This window comes from Ailuropoda melanoleuca, chromosome 11 (assembly GCF_002007445.2).
Source record: "Ailuropoda melanoleuca isolate Jingjing chromosome 11, ASM200744v2, whole genome shotgun sequence".
Classification (NCBI taxonomy): domain Eukaryota; kingdom Metazoa; phylum Chordata; class Mammalia; order Carnivora; family Ursidae; genus Ailuropoda; species Ailuropoda melanoleuca.
Window position 1 is genome coordinate 9,070,192 of NC_048228.1, and position 17,398 is coordinate 9,087,589.

Here is a 17,398-nt window from a genome sequence, read left to right on the forward strand (position 1 = left end):
AAAGCAGCTCTCTCCTGCACTCCTGGAGAGGGAGGTGCCTTTCAAGGTGGCACAGTAAGTGCTGTTTACCCGGCAGACAGCTCTTAAATCTTTTACTCCCCCTCTGCTCTTGTCACCAGTCTCACAGCTACTCCTTAATTTTGTACTTGATGTCATTTTTTTTTTTTTAAAGCCGACCTTGCAAACTAAGCGAGGCCATTGGCATGAGAAATGGGTGTATTCTCGCTAGGAGATATTCTAAGATTATCATCGGAAGGAGGTGGGGTGTTTGTAAAGATGAACCACAGAATTGTAGGGACACACTGTAGACTGTTGGTTTATTTATCGGGTTACTGGTTCTCAGACTCCCTTGAGCCATTGTCCTTACCCAAACAGAACCTGCCTTAGCTTCCACTGCTTGTTTTTGCAGCGCTGATAGTACTCACTTCTGAAAACTTTAGAAGACACAAAGGAGAAGGAAAGAAAGTGGTTACTTTGTAAAAGGCAGTGGCAGCTATTGACTTTATGACCCTGGCCCAGGCCTCACTCTGGCGGTGGGAGGAGGCAGGCTCTAGTGGCAAGTGTACCTTCTTGTTTTCCTGGCAGGAAATGTGTGGACCGCGAAGGTGCACTTACTTTTGCTCCAGGTTTGCAGTGGACAGGTGCGGTCACCTCGAGGTGTCATTTTCCACCGCTGCAGACCATTTGGGTCCTGGTCTTTCACAGGCCGTCTTTGTGCTTGAAACCTGGATGGGCAGGAAGATTGGGCCTCGCCGTCCTTTGGCAGAGAGCCCATGAGGGGTGAGCACACGGCTGTTGCCTCTGTGTTCCCTGCTGCCCCCTCCCGCTTTCTCTTAAGTACGACCCATGACCCACTGACCGGTGGCGGAGGCGCAGGCCCCTGGGAAGAGGAGCCATGCCTCTTCCCTTAGCACGCCGGTCCAGGCCAGAGCAGCGGTGCCGCCAGAAAGATCTCAGGGCAGCAAGCCATTTCTGGCCACATGGACTCTCACTTCTCTGTTTTCTTAAGAGTGTTTATAGTCAGGTTCTGGAATTTGGGTTCTTACAGTTTTGGATGGATCAGTGTTTCTTTCCAGTTTCCCTGCTTAGAAGCTATTTTGTGAAGAGAAACCATACTTGATGCCCCTTATGTAGGCTCCTTAGTGCCTACCTAATAGCAGATGGTGCTGGCATCCATGGAAAAAAATGAGCTAAAAATTTCATTTAAAAATTTTGGGATAGCATATTTCTGACCTTCCAGGGAGGAGGGAAAACTGTTAGTTTAAGAGAATAGAAAAGAATGTTTTTATTTTGTTAAAGTATGTGTAGTATGACTGAAGTATAGCTTTTATAGAAAGGGAATCATTTTGGACAAAGTTGGAATAAGTATGTGCCATATCTTGCTACAGTTTGGGTCGTTCACTGAGAATATATTCCTTGGGACTCGTGGAGGTCCATTTCCCTCTCTCGATTCCAGCCCGGTTAGGGCCCGGTGCCTTCTCCTGAGTGAAGGCCCACAAGAGCTGTGGGAGGCCTGGGGGCTGGGAGTGGTCCCACATCACAGCCAGTCGTTGGGGGGACTGTCACCACATAGCAGGCAGCAGAGGACACGGAGATCCCCTGTGTCCCATCGACACACCTATGGTGGCTCCATGTCTGCGCCCGCCACCGTCAGCTCCTTTGCATGAGAGACGGGGCACCGGGGAGGGTCTCTGCTGCACAGACTGAGGCCTGTACTAACCGCCTTCCTCTGTTTGCCTATAGCAGAGGTGAAGACCCCCAAGCGCCGGCAGCCGTTTGTCCCTTTTGCTCTGAGGAACCACACAGGCTGCACTCTGTGGTTTGCCACCCTGACCACCACGCCCACCAGGTAAGGCCCACCGAGTGTGCCCCGCTGAGCCGTCTCTGCCACCAGAGGCTCCTGAGTACCAGCCCAGCAGCGCGAGGTGTGGGCCCTTTCTGGAAGCTCTTAGGATTGTATTTGAATCAATAACTCGCTGTCTTGCTGAGATGTATGACGGAGGGGGAACCTGTAGCTGGAGAAGTAGGTCCCGAGGCTGAAATATCTGAATAATGACCCCGACCCGGGTACACATTATGTTTAAGGTAAAAGTCAAGCAAATTAAGGATGCGAGTAGGAAGGGGGGAAGGAAAAGCCATCCCATCTTTTCTCCTCAGTCCCTTACCCTTTTAAAAGAAGTTAAATGTGGTGATTAAACCAAGCAGCCTGCATTTTTCTTCCATGATGGCTTTGAAAACACCTCCCATTTTACCCTCACCAAGAATTATCTTCCAAACCTAAAACAGTCACCCCAGATGGAAGTGGGTGAAGCTTGGAGAACAGAGGAGAGTTTACCTGGGCCCAGTGAGGATGTTCTCTACCAGCTTCCTGCCTGTGTAGACCTTGGCTCTACCCTCCAAATACATGCTGATCTTTCCTGTTTAGGGAACGAGGTGTGTGAAGTAAATAACAGAATTGGCCAATTCGAAGCCATCTTTCGCCTGCCATCACTAAGTATGGTAATGCTCCCGAGGAGATGTTTTTCTTAAAAGCGGTTTAGGTCTGTTACATTCCAGATAGTCACTTAAAAACTACTTCTGCAACTCATGACTGAGTTCACACGTCCCGCTTTGTCCTGGGCTCTATCGCTGGAGGGACGTGGCGGTGCAGCGATCACTTTCAGCTGTTTCTAAAGCTTCACCGACGCTGGGTCACAAAGATAATTGTGGTTCCTGACCTTTTAGGTCATCCTGGTAGCCAGGCTCTCTGGGCTGCCTCTGTGGCTCGAGTTCCAGGCGGGTTTCTGCCCCCAGCACCAAGCTCTGGGTGAGAGGGAGTTGAGAGAGAGAGACGGACGAGCTGGTATTATCTGATTTGGTTCCAGGGCTGCGCTGTCGCACAGTGGGAGTCCAGGGCTCGTTCCAGAAGGGAATGGTACATTTCTTGATGACGCTCACAATGTCAGTGAATGGCGGGAAGTCCTCACAGGGGAAGAGATTCCCTTTGAATTTGAAGCAAGAGGAAAGCTTAGACACAGGTAAAGCATGGTTCATTCTTTTCCTCCCCCCAAAATAGACTGTATAAATCTCTGCGTTACAAAAGATCGTCCCTGGTGTTCTGCCTTTTCACTTGTCTTTATTAATGATTTAACGTCTCATTTTTAAAAGGTGTTTCGAAAACCAATGTTTCCTTTTGCTGTCTTGGAAACACACTTCTTTCCCTTAATTATCCCTTTATTTGACATGAGAGGTGATGGCCGGTGTGTTGCACATGATTTGTCGAGGCATAGGCAGATGTCAGCACTCAAGTTCATTGTCTCCGAGCCTGGTGTTCACGATGCAGTGGTGACTGGGTTTCTTGTGTGTTTTTACTTTCTTTTAATTGTAGTTTGGTTGACACACAGCATTACATTAGTTTCAGGTGTACAACATAGCAATTGACAACTCTACACCGTCCTGTGCTCACCACAAGTGTGACTGCCATCTGTCACCATGTGCAACTGTTACAGTGCCACCGACTGTGTTCCCTGGGCTCTACCTTTTCTCCTCGTGACTTGTTCATCCCATAACTGGAATGACGTGCTGTTCTTAAAAGGTTATCAAAGCATGTTGATGTCGGTTTTAAGATACGTGTGTGCCACATGGCACTTTCAGCAAGCAGGTGGTTTCAGGAAGCAGGGCCAGGAGTGATAAGAAATTCCGATTCTAAGGAGGATTAACAGTGACTCATCGAGGGAGACCGTTGGCCCGTGCACTGTTGAAAGAGCCAGCCAGAGGATTGGAATAAACATGAAGGAAGGTTCTGTCTGGTTACTGGGAGGGAGGTCATAAAATGTCCTTTTATTTGCAAACATGTTTAAGGGGAAGGGCTATCCAGTGGATAGTGAGTAGGTTAAGATTTTAGCATTTGAGCCTCATATCCATTGTCAAACCGAGCTGCGATCGAAGAACTCGGCCTCAGCCTTCTGTGCTCTTATGCTTCCGTGGCGCTTCAAGTCTTTGTGTGCAGACCTGCTCCCGAGTGAAACAGTCTTCCTCGTGCACAGCCTGTACAAGCACACATTATTCTCTCGTGGCCTGCGTTCCGCACTTGTGCTGCTCCCCCAGCCCCGTGATCGCACGGGGAAAATCGAGTTTACAAAATCACTGTGCCAGGCACATGTACCTGGAAGCCGTGGTAGAATTTCCAGGGACGAGTGGTGAGTGTGTTCCTGTTCCACAAAGTTCCTGGAGAAGCTAATTATAGAACTGCTGGCTGTATTCCTTCATCAGCCCTGCCTCCGTTGTGTCAGAAGGGGTCTGACCTCTCTGTCATTTCCATTTTAGCGTACATGTCTAGTAACCCATTTCACGTCCCACTGTTCTGCTTGAATTCATCAAAATAAATGCCTCTTCTGGCTTTTCCCTCTTTGGCACACTGTACCCCACTCCCTGCCTCCCTCCCCCTTTCCTGTCAGCCTCAAATCCAGTTCCCCGCTTCAGGCTCCTGGCTTGAATTAGGCAAAATCTAAAATAGAATTAAATGTGCAATTTCCTCCTGTTCCTCCTGTTCTGCCCACTGCCTTCTGCTCCAGTTTCAGCCGCGCACTTCAGCCCTGAAACTCCGAGGGCTCCGTCTCTCATAACCTGGCTGTAGTCTTGTACGACCCAAGCCAAACAGCTGAATGTGGTTCTGAGAGAAGTAGGATCTTCAGCAAGGGAACCAAGAAGAAAATGTCATTTTATGCATTTCCGAGAGTATGGTTTTATGATGGAATCGCTGGTACAACAGTTTTACTAGCCCACTGGAATGGTTCTAGTTGACGTCATGATTTTATAGAGGTGGGAGGTAGGTGGGGGAAGGACCTGGGCTTGTGCACAGGATTTGCAAAGTTTGTACAAAGGGAGGGTAAGTGCCACTCTTGCTCAGGCTTTACACATCTCGCACGTTTGTTTTAAGTATAACACCCAGTTAAAATATTCTCCTGATTTTTCTTGCATTAGGTAATCACCAAAAGGCTTAGCCAACTGGGTTTTTATGTCATTATATAGTAAATCAGATTTGACTCTTTGCTTCTACTTTCCTTCCCTTTTTAAGATCGTGCTTAACGTCCTTTCCCATGTTCTGCCTGATAGACACACCCACGACCTCCGGATTCATCAGCTGCAAGTGCGAGTGAACGGCTGGGAGCAAGTGAGCCCGGTGTCTGTGGACAAAGTTGGGACATTTTTCCGCTATGCAGCACCGGATAAGAATTCATCTTCCTCTACGGTGTGTGGCTGTCGAGTGGGGGTTTAGGGGCACGATCGTGCCCTGGTCAAAGCCCTTACAGCCAGATAGTCAGACACTTAAGCCTATAACCTTGCTCTAGTGAAATTTTCTTGTTCCTCATTTCCGCTACCTCTAGGAAGACCACAGAAGATTATCTGGGGTCAGTCATAGGCATTCGTAGTCAATATGTAGATAAGCCACCAATGGTTAATTTCGGTAGAAAAGCAAGATCTGAAATTAGCATTAATACGTACTACCTCACCTGTGCAGACCCATTTCCTGTTCATTTGGCCACATGTATATTGGCTCTGTTTCCACACATTGTTACGCTTCCTTTTTATAGGATCTTCTTTACATTTCTCGTAATGCTGTTCCTCAGTCCTTCTAGGTCTGTGTCTCCAAATTCTCCTTTCTGGCGTAAAGACCGATGTCCACTGTTACTCATTTTCTGATCACACATCCTCACCCTAACGTTACCCCAGCTTGCAGTGTTAGGGGTTGGAAGGCCAGCCCAGCCTGGGGAGTGATGCAGGTGGCCTCCCTGTCTGGAACGTGCAAGTGGAGGCTGGCATCCTGACTGGTGTAGCCGCCATGGGTACTCTTGCCCAGCACTCAGTCATACTTTGTAGCATAACTGCCTTCCTTTCTGGGGAGCCCGTGATGAGTAGGAAAGTGCGGATTTGTGAAGACATCCTAGCTTTCCTTTTGCTCCCTTTATTCATGAAAAATAGTCTCAGAGAACACTGTTCTTTCTACTTCTTCTCATGTGCCCCAAGTTTCTTAGAAAAGGAAACTTTCTGGATTACATTCCTGCCTAAATTTACATCTAGTCATGAAAGGACTAATTCCCCCAGAGATACCTTTCTGTTGTATTGATGTGATCTGGAGAAATTCTGTGTGTGTGGCATGGTTGAAAAATAAGTATTACTTTTCCCATATTCTCTAAGATAAGATGTTTTCTCTTCATGGCAGACCATACTTTAAAGATTATTTATAAATCCCACCCTTTTGAGCAAATTACATTGTCGTTGAATTTAATGATGCCTGTAAATTTAGGTCTGTGTTGACTCTCTGACTTCTGGACTCTTTCTTAGATTGGCAGCCCAAGCAGCAGAACGAATATTATTCATCCCCAGGTTTACGTGAGTATGGTCTTCCTGTGCCACTGTGTTTACTGAGTATATATACTGCATTTGAACCACACATAGACGTCCTTGTGATCACAGAACTTTATGACCTCTATGTGACTGGAATTAATCTTTGTCCTTTCCTGTTAACGATTACCTTCCTTTTAGGAACTTTCAAGGAAATGTTTTCACTAAGTTGGTATGTAAGACCGAATGTTACGGGGAGGAGGAGAAAATGCAAATGTTGTGGTCCAAGGTTCCCTTCTCCTCTTCCCCCCCACCTTTTTTTTAAGAGAGAGAGAGCGAGCGTGCGTGTGTGGGTGGAGTGGAGAGGGGCAGAGGGAGAGGGAGAGAGAGAATCCTAAGCAGGCTCCACGCCCAGCACAGAGCCCAACACAGGGCTCGATCTCACGACCCTGAGATCATGACCTGAGCCAAAACCAAGAATTGGACGCTCAACTGACTGAGCCACTTTCTCTTTCTAAGTTAAAATATAAATTAACACTGTGTGGCTGGCTATATGCATTCCCTAGGTTTGGTCCCAAGGTCATAAAGTAAATAAGAATGGAAAATAGTAAGATTTTTTTTTTCCATTTGGCTTTTGAAACATCATTGGAAGATGATATTAAAAAACTGTCTTCAGGTTTTTGCTTATAATTTCTTCTCTCTGATGGTGGTAAGTTTTGAAATGTGAGATTTTAGGTAAGCTTGGAGGCAGCAACATCAAAATTTAAAACCATCGTTTTTGGGCGTTGGCTCTGTCAGGGCTTTACTGGGCTAGGTCAGTGGGAGCTTTGGTGATGTTTGTGCCCTGGATCATGTCCCTCTAAAAACCCTCCAGAAAATGACAGTTTGTCTTTTCATTGGGACTTCCTGCAAGTCTTGGTTCAAAACATGGAAATCTTCATTTTACTGGGCCTTAGGTTGGTTTCCACATACTGTTTAATAAAAAATTTGGTAGTATGAAAAGCTTGGATGTGGTGTCATTTGTTTCTCCAATAAGAATAGCATTGTCAGTATTTTCTGGACACTCATTCAAAGAATGATAGTTGCAGAAACCTTCTCTTTGGTGTACCTGATGTGGGGTTCAATACTTAAAAAAAAATTCCCCGGCACTTGGTAGTAGAATAAAACGTGTATTGAATGTGTGAATGAACATGTGGAAACAGAAAGTAGTGGCTGCAACCCAAGACCAAAGATGTTGGAGCCTCAGCGTCCCGTTTGTGAAAGAGCGATTACTTGAACAGAGCTGAAAAAGTTGCGGAGAAAGGGAAGTTTGATTTTAAAGTCCTTTGAAAAACAAATACTGCTTTCTCTACAGGCACGTCAACGAGTCGCATATGGGCCTGGAGAGTAATTTTTACGACATTTAGGGGGGAAAAGTAATTATTGTTCCTGTGAAAGGCATACCAGTACAGACAACTCTTTCTTACACACTCTCTGGGTTTTACAAAGACAAGTTCTAACCTCAGAAGACTTCCTTCTGTTTTTCTGTGTGTGTTGGGCCGTATCCAGCCCATTGTTAGTGTTCAAGGAGTGTTTCTCACTTTAATGGTAATCTGGGAGCAAAATACCACAGAAGGTGAATCATTTCATGTTTTGCAGAGTCTTACCCAGTGTTTCTGAAGGTCTCGTTGCTCTGGATGATCTCTATCCCCCCCAGTGGAGTTGAAAACAAGCCTCGTTCAAGTTTCCATATAAGGGCTGATGTGTAGGAACCCAAGGGCATTGTAAATGAAGGGTAATTTAGAGCAGACAGTTTCTTATCAAATTGCAGGAAGTTTGGAAGATTTAATAGGTTATTATGGGTCTTAGTTTCTTTATAATGTGTCTAGAGGCCTAGGACTGATTTTTCTTCGTGACACATTTTGTGATATCGTGTCTGAGTAGAGTATCTGTCTTTCTAGAAATGTTTAGAATTGGCTATTTTAACAGTGTCTATCTATAGGATATTCACTCCTATTAAAGATGAGTGATTTTAGGGCTTAATGACTAATTTCACTGCAGGGTTATAGTAATAATGAGATGCTTTTGATTTAGGCATTCTGGTTGTTGGTGGTGTGTTTTGCATGTTTTTTCAAGAGCCCAGCTATGGTACTTTTATTCCCGTCTTTCTCGCAGTTCTCTTCACTCCCACCTGTCCGGGTGGTCTTTGCTGTGACAATGGAAGGCAGTGCTCGGAAAGTAATCACCGTTCGGTCTGCCCTCATTGTGAAGAACAGGCTTGAGACACCAATGGAACTGAGACTGGATAGCCCATCAGCTCCAGACAGTGAGTTTTGCCATAGTCTGTCTGCCTTTTATCTTGAGAGGGTCAGACTTTTGGGTGGAAGACCATTCCCTGAAGATGCTGACCTTTTTTTCTGTGGCAGAGCCCGTGGTGCTTCCCGCTGTCATGCCAGGGGATTCGTTTGCTGTACCTTTACATCTCACGTCTTGGCGGCTTCAGGCCCGGCCCAAAGGATTGGGTGTATTTTTCTGTAAGGCTCCTATTCACTGGACCAATGTCGTGAAGACTGCGGAGGTTAGCAGCAGCAAACGAGAGTGCCACTCCATGGATTTGGACAAAAGCCGATTCTTCAGGTATGCATAGTGCTGCAATGGCATGTAAATTTTGCTTTAAAAAAAAAAAATTCATTCTTAGCGATTCAGTTGTGCTTGTTAAAACCCTAAAGTTCTTATTCCTTAAGTTCTTGTGTTAGAGTTTATAAGGATTCAAGGGTTAATCTTTGGTGGGGGTGGGACTGTTGCTTATCATCTGATATTTCTGGGAGAAACAACCAACAAACACACTGCTCACACCTGTAAGATAAGAAACTTGTACGTGTGTGTCAGCATAAAAACAGGCCATGTAGAGAGGCAAGAAAAAAATATTACCAGTTCTCATTCCTAAATTGAGAAGCAGAATCTTGGGGTTGGAAGTTCTTCAAATGACAGATTTCAAAAGAATTTGGAGGAAGGCTCATGCACCTGGTACTGACCTTCCCTGGGGACCTTAACAAAATTATCTAATCATTCAGACTCCTGTTTTCCCCTTCTGAAGAGTATAAGTAATACGTTTCCAGATTCAGTGTTGGAAAAAATACTGGGTTGGTATTGTTTGATCTTTCTAAACTTAGACTTTAAACTTACTTAAGACTAGAAACTATCATGGGGTACCAGGGCGGCTCAGCCGTTAAGCATCTGCCTTCGGCTCAGGGCGTGATCCCAGGGTCCTAGAATCGAGCTCCTCGTTGGGCTCCCTGCACAGCGGGAAGCCTGCTTCTCCTTTTCACACTCCCCTTGCTTGTGTTCCTTCTCTTGCTGTCTCTCTCTGCCAAATAAATAAAATCTTAAAAAAAAAAGACTAGAAACTATCAGCTTTAATTTTCTCTCTAGTGAAGACAGGCATTCATTTAGTTTAAACTTACAGAAGAGGTGTGTGTAAGAAGGATTCCAGTATGCCCTTTACCCAGATTGGCCAATGGTAAACAGACTGAAGGGAGAAATGAGTAAATAGCCATAATGGGCTGTTTTAACACTTCCTTGTCAATAATTTATACAACAAACAATGAAGATATAAAAGATATAAAAGATTTGAACAGTGCTGTCCATCAGTGCTTGTCATAGTGGCATTTATAAAACACTGCAACGAACAACTCTAGATTGTACACTCACTTCAAGTATGTATGGAATAGTCATCAAGAGAGACCATCTACTGGGCCATAAGACAAAGATCAATAAATATTAAAAGAATTGAAACCATACTCAATAAATCTCATCATCACAACAGGATTAAACTGGAAATCAGTAACAGTAAGATGCTTGTAAAATCCCTAAATATTTGGAAATTATACAGTAGATTTCTAAATAACCCAGGGGTCCAAAAAAATCACAAAGGAAATTAAAAATATTTTGAACTGAACAATAATAACAACTAGACATTAAAATGTGGGGGAAGCAGCAAAAGCAATTCTAGAGGGAAATATAGGTGTTTTGTTTTTTTGAAAAATGTGTAGCTTTTAATGCTCTTATTAGAAAATAAGGAAGATGTAAAGTCAATGCTCTAACCTTTTACCTTACGGTAGAAAAATAAGAGCACATTAAACACAAATAGAAAAAGGAGCTGATAAAAATAAGTGTGGAAATCAATGAAATAGAAAACAAACAATAGAGAAAATGAACAGTGCCAAGTTGGCTTTTTGAAAAGATTAATAAATTCGATAAATGTCTAATAAGACTGATCAAGGAGAAAATAAAGAAAACACAGATTACCAATATAGGGAATGAAAAAAGGAAACATTATTACAGATCCTACAGACATTGAAAGGAGATTCTATGAACAATTTTATATAAATAAATTCTACCCTGGAATGATAGATTTCTTAAAAAGCACAGATTACCAGAACTGACACAAAGAAGAAATAGAAAATACAAATATCCCAATATCTCTTAAAGAAATATAATTTTTTAAAATAATTTTTATTTTGTTATATTAGTCACCATACAGTACATCCCCAGTTTTTGATGCAATGTTCCATGATTCATTATTTGCATATAACACCCAGTGCACCATGCAATAAGTGCCCTCCTTAATACCCATCACCGGCCTATCCCAATCCCCCACCCCCTCCCCTCTGAAGCCCTCAGTTTGTTTCCCAGAGTCCATGGTCTCTCATGGTTCATTTTTAATAATAAGCCTTCCCAGAATGAAATCGCTAGGCCTGTACGGCTCCACTAGTGAATTCCACCAGACATTTTGGGAAGAAGTAGCACCAGTTCTGTGTAAAGTCTTTCAGAAAACAGGGCAGGAGGGAACAGTCCCTCGTTCATTTTATGAAGCCAGCATATACCTGATACTAAAACTGACATAGATATTATTGGGGGAAAAAAGAGGGAGAGAGGGAGAGAGAACTACAAACTAGTATTTCCCCAAGAGATAAAAAAAATCATAATAAAATATTACCAAATAGAAATCTAGCAAGTGAGGTTTATTCCAGGAATGTAAGATTATATTAACATTTGAAAATTGATAAGTGTAATTTACCATATTAACCTAAAAGACTAAAAGAAAAAAAAAACCATCAGATTATCTCATTAAATGCCAAACAGACAAACAAACAAAAAAGCATTTGATAGAATTCAGCACCCATTCATGGTAGTATTCGGCACATGAGGAACTGGAGGGAACTTTTCCAGTCTGTTTAAGGGCATTTGTCATAAACCTACAGCTACCATCGTGCTTAATGATGAAACCTTAAAGTTTTTTTCCTTGAGATTGAGAACCAGTGACTTCATTTGATATTACCATAGGTGTCCTAGCTGTTGCAATAAGGATAAATAAACAAGAAATTGAAAAAGCTTAGAGATCTGAAAGAACTAAAATTTAATATATGCAAGTGACATGTATGTAGAGAACCATGGACTACATAGGAAAATTATGAGGCCTGATAAATTTATCAAGATTGCCGGATTTAAGATCAGCCTACAGAAATCAATTGTATTCTTATATTCTAGCCATGAACATTTGGAAATGTGATTTTAAAAAGATAGCACTTATAATAGCGTCAAAAACTGTAATTGCCCAGGAATCAATCTAAGGAATTGTGTACCAATTGTGTATCTATGCTAGAAATGACAAAACCTTGTCAAAAAATAGTAAAGAAAACCCAATAACCCAGTAACTAAGTGGAAAGTTTGTGTATTGGAAGACTTGATATTTTTAGGATTTTCGTGCTCGCTAAATTAATCTGGAGATACAACCCAGTTGGCCACCTACAACCCAGTTGGCCATCAACAGGATGATGAATAAATAAATAATGGTATATTCATCCATTGTCATGTGAGTCAAATTACTGATGCAAACAACAGCATGGCTCTGTCTTGTAGAAACTTCATGTTACACACCAAAAAGCCAGATACAGGGAATGGTAAATACTGTATCATTCCATTTACGTGCAGCTCAAGAACAGGCTCAACCAATCTATAAGTGATAAATCAGTATCAGACAGTGGTTGCTTCTTTGTTGGGGGGTGATATTGATTGGAAAGGGATAGGAGGGAACTTTCTAGAGTGAGAGAAAGATTGTATAACTGATTTTGGGTAGCGGTTAATGAACTATACATGTTTGTCAAAACTCACCAAACTTAGCATTTAAAATTACCCATTTTATTGTGATTTAATTATACCTCAGTAAATAGGTTTAGATTGAAAATTGCAAAAATCTCACTGAATTTTTGAACCGTTTTAAGGTTATGCTTTCTAATACTCCACTAACGAGGAAAAATTCAAGTTCTTTATTCAGGCCGATGGTTTTTACAGTGTTTTGTCTTCATAGGTTTTGTGTGGCCATAAAGAAGGAGAATTACCCGGATTATATGCCCTCAAACATATTTTCTGATAGTGCAAAACAGATCTTCAGACAACCTGGGCATACCATATACCTCCTGCCAACTGTGGTCATCTGCAACTTGCTACCTTGTGAACTTGACTTTTATGTTAAAGGGATGCCAATTAATGGGACCCTGAAACCTGGCAAAGAGGTGGCCCTCCACACAGCTGATACATCGCAGAACATTGAACTGGGTGAGGGGTTAGTCAAAAAAATCATTGGTGGTAATTCTATGGAAATGTCACTGAGTATTTTGTGATCGTTTGGTTTGGTAAACATTTTAGAGAAATTATAGCACACGATATCTCAGTAACACAGCTCAAGGGATTTATGCAGCTAAAAAAAAAAAAAAACTTCTTAGAAAATTATCAAAAGAAAAAAACAACAAATCCAAAAGATGTAGAGAAGAAGCACTCAACAGAGCCTTTTTTCTTATGTTGCTCACTTGATGTGCGACCATAGGAGGTCATTTCATCTTTTCAAACCGTGCTTTTTTCTGGCTGTAAAATGAGCAAAATCTTAGGTCCCTCCCCTTTTCAGGAAGGGGGAGGACATGTGCTCAGCACACACAGTACTCCAGGCATTATGTCAGGTGCTTTCACACACGTGATCTCATGTAGGCCTTACGGCAGTAATATGCTTCTCTTATTTACTGCTGAAGAAATTGAGGTTTGTAGTGTTTCACACACCAGGTGATTTTCAGTCACAGGGACAAATGAGGTCAATGGAGAGAACCGTTACTGTATTCGCAGCACTTAAGGCAAAGAGAGATTCCTGGAGTTTGGGCAGGACATACGGTGCTTTAAGTCTGTTGTAGACACGTTGAAATAATGATGACGGAGACACTTGTGTTGCTCCAGCTGCGTGAGTGACCTCACCGTGTCCTCTCATTTGAGCGTCACACAACCCATTTCAGGCAGACAGCTGTTAGCCCCATTTTACAGGCGAGGGACCTCAGACTCACTGAACTTAAGCAGTGTGTTCAGTGGTGACCAGCTTACATTTTAGCGAATGTGTAAATCCTTGAGCTTGATTTCGAAGAGAAAAACAATGTCGTGCTGTTGTCCATTCTAAAGAAAAAGGTCTCTGCTCTGACATTCAAGTATCTCTTCAGCAAATGTCCCTATAGAAAATGGACATGTCCCTGTACCCCACCACCCCTGCACGCACACCCAGCACTCCTATCTTCTCAGTCACGCTCCACATGGATGATCGGTTTTAGTGACAATCGCACGACAGACCTACCGGTATTCTCCGCGTTTGACAGAGGATACGTAACGAGGTTAGCTTGGCTCCCACTGCCCCCCGAAATCACACAGCTGGTAAGGATGGACTGGGAATTGGAAACCAGGCAGTGTGACTACAGAAGACCTTGTCTCTTACCCTGTACTTGCCTTTCCTGTGTTCCAGCTGCCTGCCCAGCTCAGGGCCTGGTGAACAGTATGCTCACAGCAATCATAGCTCTTATTGATAGCTTTTTGGTAGTTTCATCCTTCTGATTATACAGTTCAGACTCTCTCGTGTACCTTCCAGACCATCTGGTTTGCTTCAAATTCATTCTCGCCCCAGCTACAGGAAAATGGCCGTTCTAAGGAGATTTTTGCCAGTTACATGTGTAGTTACTGATTTTTCCAAAAGGAATCCAATTTTGTTTGGCTGTGGGCTATTTTGACAAACTAAAGTGAGAACCTAGGCAGACAGTCACTTGTATCTTCTTTAGGGGTATCCCTGGAGAATTTTCCACTCTGTAAAGAATTGCTCATTCCACCGGGGACCCAAAACTACATGGTAAGAATGAGACTGTATGACATCAACCGGCGGCAGCTGAACCTCACCATCCGGATTGTGTGTCGAGCGGAAGGGTCCTTAAAGATCTTCATTTCTGCTCCGTATTGGTTGGTTAACAAAACAGGTATGTACAGAGGCCGCTCAAGTAGGCCTTTGGCGTTGGTCATGGGAATTCAGATTTATTTGCTCAGCTAACTGAATGGAGCCAATGCAAATAGATTACTTCAACAGTCTGAGCTGCTGAAACTCTCCTGCTTCCATAATAAGTGCTTAATCATGGTCAAAAGTGTCCTTTCAGGCAACAGACTGAGCCCACCAAATAAATTCAATTTTCACGATTCTCCCCCTTGATTTTTTTCCCTTTACCATCTACACCTGTCTTGCGTAGACTGGGTGGGATTGATGTAACCTTTCCCCCTCCTTCCTAAAGGGTTACCACTGATCTTCAGGCAGGACAATGCAAAGACAGATGCTGCAGGCCAGTTTGAGGAGCACGAGCTGGCCCGGAGCCTCAGCCCTCTCTTATTCTGCTACGCTGACAAAGAGCAGCCAAACCTGTGAGTACAGTTATTTATGGAAAGGGAAGTAAGCTCCTAGGCGAGGGAAAGAATTAGCAAAGGCTATAGTATATCCGCCATGCAAGTCGAAATATACTGTAGATAACAGTCCTGACTTGGCAGGGGAATAGGACCATGACCTAATGGGATTTTTTCGGATCTAATTTCTGTGTCATTTGATATTGAAAATAAACCATGTGGTGGGTTTATAATGAAAGCAAGTTTTATTTTACATGTATTGAAATAGTTCTATTCATAACTCTGCTAGTGAGGAGAACCCACGTGTTCCCTTCCCTGCTCTGCACGTTTTTTCTCCCGCACAGAGCCCTCAGCACGGGCGGCAGGGCTGGCATCAGAGGGGAGGTAGCCTGGTCCTTTGGTAAAATGTTGGTCCCCTTGACCCAGCCCAGGGCATTTTTTGAAATAAACTGGGCCATTTCAAGAGCTCAGAGCACTCATTGTATGTTTAAAGGCAGGGAGGAGCCGCGGTTGTGAGATTTAGATGACCTGGCCTTTGCGTGTGTGGTAGGAGCATGAATTCCCTTTTGTTCCTGGCTTTGACATTCTGCTTTTTATAGGAGTCTGCTCGTTTAGAGCCTTACTCAGAGGGAGGTGAGCGCCTAGCGCTACATGCCGTCCCCTGCTGCGGAGAAGGACAAGTGGGCCGCAGGCGGCTGAGGAAGGCTTCAGGAGCACTGCCCGCCAGGGGCTGCAGATGCGGCTCCCAGGCAGGGCTGCGGTCCCACACTGGGGACTGACGGGACTTGGAGGGCCTTGCAGACAGCCCCTCAACAAAGTCTCATGCTTTCCCAAGAGGGTTCTGACAGTTTTAGATCGAGCACTTCACATTTGTGATGCAGTCGGACTTATCCAAGGAACCCACGGTTCACCAAGCATCTCTACCTCGCCCATCACATCCCAGTGGATTAGGCAGGGCAGGAAATACTGTTTTATTTTAAGATGAGGAAACTGAGGCTCAGGTCCAAGGTTACGTGGCTTGTTAGTGGTAGAGCCAGAACACACATTCAGGAATTCTGTCTCTAGGATCCGTGACAAGACACTGGCCACCCAGATGGCGCTTTGCCATTGTAATATACCAGGCTGAGAAAGAAGATACCGTTAGCTGCAGCTCCTGTACATACTTTTCCGCTGTGCATAGAGTCGTGTGCACACTTTTCTCCTATGGCCAAGGTATTTTACGAACCCTTGAAACATCTGAGATAGGAAAGTATCAGTTTGCCTCGGCTCCTTGTTTCTCAGAGGAATAAGGTATCGTCCTTTCATTATGATTTATGCTCATAGAATCATAATGGTTTCTCCAAACGTGTCCAGGTGTAGATGTCAGTACATTTCACACGTTGCACTACTGTGGCTGCCTCTAAGATCAGAGTTCTGACCACTGGCTGATTGCCCTGCTGTGTTGGGGAATCACACGACAGTGAGGAAGAGTCAGTGTTAGAATTCTGGTTTGGGGTGATAGCTACAACAGTGTTTCCTGATTAGAGCAGGTAGGTAAGACTTTCTTACGGTTGAATACATATATCTCTGCTTTTCTGCCCCACAGCTGCACGATGAGAATCGGAAGGGGGATTCATCCTGAAGGCATGCCGGGCTGGTGTCAGGGCTTCTCACTGGATGGTGGTAGTGGTGTCCGAGCTTTGAAAGTCATCCAGCAAGGAAACCGCCCAGGGCTGATCTATAACATTGGTGGGTTCCATTTGGAGCAGCGGGAGAATCAGAACCGTTGACCGATGACCTAGGAATAAGCCGGCCATACGTTTTGCCTGGCTACAAGTGCTGATTTTCTCATTTGGCATTGGGTCAGGTATCTGTTCTCTGAATGCTAGATTGATATCAACGCAGATCTGTTCTCCTAGGGATCTAAGGAGCCACCTAAACACTGCACTTTTGAGGTCTGGGGCTCTGTTTAATTTCAGACTCACCTGTGTCAGGAAAGTATCAGTTTGGCTTGAATCCTTGTTTTTCATGGGAATAATGGGAACACTTAGAGTGCTTTTCATCCTCCAAGCATTTCCCACGCATTCATTAAAACTTGCAAACCCTAAGAGGGTAAGAAGCATTGTTCTCCTTGAAACTGAAGCAGAGAGGTTAAGTGACTTGCCCAGATGCAAAAGGCAAGTCTGGGTCAGAAGTAGGATTATGATTGGGGCGTACACACTCAAAGCAGAAAATATAATAAAATGTACTTAGCAGTTATAGTAATTAGAAGCCCCTAAACTAGCTTAAGTTCTTGAGGTGCAGGGCGTTGAGGGAAGGGGAGAATACCGTACCTATATACCTCATAGCCATCTGGAACACTCAGAGG

The 17,398-nt window shown here is 43.8% G+C and overlaps 1 protein-coding gene across 11 annotated transcripts in view; it reads left to right on the forward strand.

The window, feature by feature from the left end:
* Nucleotides 1–17,398, forward strand: part of VPS13D (vacuolar protein sorting 13 homolog D) — a 240,856-nt gene that overhangs the window by 93,718 nt on the left and 129,740 nt on the right. For 9 of the 11 annotated variants that reach the window (XM_034671220.1, XM_034671224.1, XM_034671223.1 and 6 more), the window contains 10 exons: nt 1,744–1,849; nt 2,865–3,017; nt 5,095–5,230; nt 6,325–6,372; nt 8,479–8,629; nt 8,730–8,940; nt 12,674–12,921; nt 14,448–14,639; nt 14,946–15,072; nt 16,637–16,779. In XM_034671220.1, coding sequence (XP_034527111.1) covers nt 1,744–1,849; nt 2,865–3,017; nt 5,095–5,230; nt 6,325–6,372; nt 8,479–8,629; nt 8,730–8,940; nt 12,674–12,921; nt 14,448–14,639; nt 14,946–15,072; nt 16,637–16,779 — 1,515 coding nt within the window. The remainder of the gene's footprint in view (nt 1–1,743; nt 1,850–2,864; nt 3,018–5,094; nt 5,231–6,324; nt 6,373–8,478; nt 8,630–8,729; nt 8,941–12,673; nt 12,922–14,447; nt 14,640–14,945; nt 15,073–16,636; nt 16,780–17,398) is intronic. The other 2 variants (XM_034671222.1, XM_034671225.1) reach the window with 1 other exon arrangement.